This window comes from Pterocles gutturalis, unplaced genomic scaffold (assembly GCF_000699245.1).
Source record: "Pterocles gutturalis isolate BGI_N339 unplaced genomic scaffold, ASM69924v1 scaffold45316, whole genome shotgun sequence".
In the NCBI taxonomy this organism is placed as follows: Eukaryota; Metazoa; Chordata; class Aves; order Pterocliformes; family Pteroclidae; genus Pterocles; species Pterocles gutturalis.
In genome coordinates this window covers 4849-8350 of record NW_010099444.1, presented here as the reverse complement: position 1 = coordinate 8350, position 3502 = coordinate 4849, and the positions used below count along the sequence as shown (strand labels likewise).

The 3502-nt window shown below is 39.8% G+C and overlaps 1 protein-coding gene across 1 annotated transcript in view; it reads right to left on the bottom strand.

Moving 5' to 3' along the window:
• Positions 1-10: 10 nt before the first annotated feature.
• DHCR7 (7-dehydrocholesterol reductase) overlaps positions 11-3502 on the bottom strand; it is a 5855-nt gene continuing 2363 nt past the window's right edge. Inside the window, exons 4-7 of the mRNA XM_010076325.1 lie at positions 2965-3178; positions 2281-2485; positions 1272-1403; positions 11-688 (exon numbers count right to left, since the gene is read on the bottom strand). Coding sequence (XP_010074627.1) covers positions 224-688; positions 1272-1403; positions 2281-2485; positions 2965-3178 — 1016 coding nt within the window. The 3' untranslated portion in view covers positions 11-223. The remainder of the gene's footprint in view (positions 689-1271; positions 1404-2280; positions 2486-2964; positions 3179-3502) is intronic.

Here is a 3502-nt window from a genome sequence, read left to right as displayed (position 1 = left end):
AGTCTTCTGAAAACAGGCCATGGCAGTGCCTCATTTAATTTACTTTAAATAGTCTGCCTGCATGTTCCTTCAGTACAGCAAGGATTATCATCCAGCCACCTTTTCTCCTTCAGAACCATGAGTGTCCTTCAAAAAGTGTTTTTGTTAGTTTCACTATGTGGATAACCTCTCTTCACTTCCAAAAACAGTTTCTTTTTTCTTTCCTCTGGATTCTGTGTTAGCCTTAAAAAATTCCTGGGATGAGCCGGTAAGGCACTGCAGCAGTGTAGCGCTTCCAGTCCTTCCCGTATTTGCTGAAACAACGGTGTTCATCCCTAAAGCAACGGTGGGTTAGCAGAATAGTCATATAAACAATGTAAAAGTAAGGCAAGATGTGTTCAAACCCGCAAGTCAGGCAATAGGCCAGGGAGCCCATCAAATCTCCTGTGTAGTTGAAGTGGCGTGCCCACCCCCAGAATCCTGAGGTCAGCAGCTTGCTGTAGTACTTGGTCCCATCCACAGACATATAGGAGCACTCAATATACTCTGGTTTCTTCCCCCATATCTTGCAATTGCCATTTGTACGGCGGAAGAGGTCCTTCTGGTGGTTGGTCACTCTGAAGATGTAATAGCCAATCAAGCCCAACATCAGGATCCCTATGGTACTAGCTGAGCCCAGATGGACAGGGTGGTAAACCAAATACAAACCCTGGGGAACAGAAAAAGAAACAATCAGTGATATGCTCAGGATGCCAGACTAATTCCTTGACCTGCAGTGACCCAGAACAGATGAGTAGAAAGAACAGAAAAATCCACCCTGCCAGTAAAACCATGGAAAATTTTCAGAAAACTCTGCATCCTACGTTCTCTCTCTCTTCAGCCCCCCTCCCTCTCTCTCTCTGAAGTTGTATTTCTTAGGTGGAACAAGAACAGAGAAGTTGCAAGGGTGCAGACCAACCGGGACAGAATTAAAAAAAAAAAACAAAACAAACAAACCACCCACCAAAAAAAAATCCTCAACATGCAGGAGTACAAAAAGGGACTGAAAAATTTACAGACACAATAGAGAGTGACAAAAGTGCACAAAAGAATGGGAGAAGAGGAAAATATGTCAATTGCATGGATAGACAGCAAGCTTTCCTACAAGTGAATCCTTACAAAGGATGTTGTAATGGTTAGTCAGTATTCAAACTGCCTAGAAACAATTTAAGGTACAAAACAAACTGCTGGGGCGAATGTTTCTGGAAAGTTTTTTCCTTTTAGCCCAAACATGTATTGTACCACATCTTTACCTGCAAAGTATAGAGGTAAGGCAGCCAAACACAGTCTCCCCAGCCCAAGTACCATCCAAAGTGATCGTGGCAGATATCAATGGTTTTCAAGTACCAGGCTTCATTCCAGAAGAAGTCCAAAACATAAATACCCTGAAACAGAATAGTTTCACGTTAATAACAGAGCGCTGTCAACAGTTATCCTGTTTAACAGCATCAGCCTAATCTTTCTGTGCTGTCTTGTGATAAGATCTCAAAACTTACTTCTGTTTTTATTTTAACACCTCAAAAATAGGGTATTACAAGTAATACGACACAAATATACTGCATCTATATAGCTAAAGCAGTAAGTAATGTAAAGAAACATTAACCAAGATAACTAAGGCAAGTGTGCTACTGCAAGGAAGTGTACTCACATTTGACCACCCCTACCTCTCCTCAGCTGAAAGAGTCATGCGCTTACATAAGCAGGCTCCCATTTACACATATTAACTAATAAATCCAATTTACTATCTGTACGTGTTACTTTGGGGTCTCTTCAGTAGCAAGAACTTGATTATTTTTAGGTGTGGAGACATCTGTAGTTCTGCATGTCTCACACACATATAAAGTGAAAAAAAAAAGTTAGGTGCAGTGCTGCCCTCAGAAAAAAAACCAAAACAACCAAACCTGCCCAGTCTTGCTCAAACTAAAGCCATGAAATTTGTCATTGAATCCAAAGAGAAGAAGATCAGGTTATCCTGATCATAGGCTCAGAACATAGAACATAGGCTCAGAAAAGTATCTCTTAATTTAAGCTGGTGCAGACATGACCACGCTGCTGGTGGCACTCTGAGCACAGCAGAGTATTTACAGTGGCACTCTGAATGAATACAAGCGTCCAAAGAAGCAAGTCCCAGTGCATCATCACTGAATGAGGTTGTTCAGACCAGGAAAAATTGTATAATTTCAATTTCAAGGCAAGGAGTTTTTTCTACATTAATAATAGTTTATTTCCAATTGTTTTCTCATTTCCCTCCTGTGAATTTACCTGAAGAACATTAACAAGGATCATGGAGTTGGTTACTTGACCATACAGCTCCTGTTGTTTAGCAGCATAGGAAAGGTTAATCAGAGTCCAGGCTACAATACCAGGGCGTCCATTGAAGAAGAGCTTGAAATCAAACCACTTTCCTATTCGAGGGTTAAATTCAATCCCCATCATATAGTCATAAAAGAAGTTGCCAGTGAATTTGCTAGAAAGCATGAAAATTAGAAATGTACACAGTTATACACAAATACAGGTAGTTACTATTCTGACTACACATTTCAGATTATTTCCCAAGGCACTTCACGTAATGATAATAAAAATCATGAAACCATGTAATGCTGGTCAAGATAACACAAACTGACTCAACCAAAGCATTACATTAGTAGAGAGAAATTTTATTTTCAGAGGTACCCTAGTTTATTCTTGGTAACACTTTTGAACAGTCTTAACTGTAACCTTACTTATTTGTCACAAATAGGATGGATGTATCTGCGACACTGAGGCTGCCAGTCACATGGCACGTAGCATGAAACACAGAGGATGGTGCTAACGAAGTAAAGAATCACGGTCATATATTGGCCTATCTATCTGTGCCAGTAAAATATATTCTGTCATTATTATTCTGTGCAGTATTCAATTTATATGTCCAATTACGTAGTATTGTCTATTAAAAAAATCACATACCAGTCTGCAGCATTGGTAGGGAAAAAGTAGCCCTTAATCATTGCAAATGTGGAAACTGCGTATCCCAGGATATTGGCACACCACAGGAGAGGAATCCAGTTGTCAAAAATGATGGTGGGTGAGAACCAGTGGAAGTAATAGGCATTTGCAAACCAAAGCACATGGGTAATGATCCAAGCCTGAAGTCCGTTGATTTGATACTTATTCACTACCCCTAAAATATGAAGAAAAAATTGAATGACAGTGACATTGCATCAATACAGCTTTTTATTAATATATAGAAGCTCAAATCAAATTCTCATTAAATGACCTCACTCTCCTCACCCTCCCAATTAAATATCTGGTGGCACTTTTCTGAAAGTTTTATTAGACTCTGCTGTAACCATCAGGCTTTGTTAAGCTTAGTTTTTCTCTTCACTCTCACTTGACAGAACAGTCAATCTGGAAACTCCCTTGGAAGTGACTAAGGTAACAAGTCACCCTTTCTCACATTTAGTTCACACCACACATTTTGTTCAAGTCTCCTGGGTTAACTTAG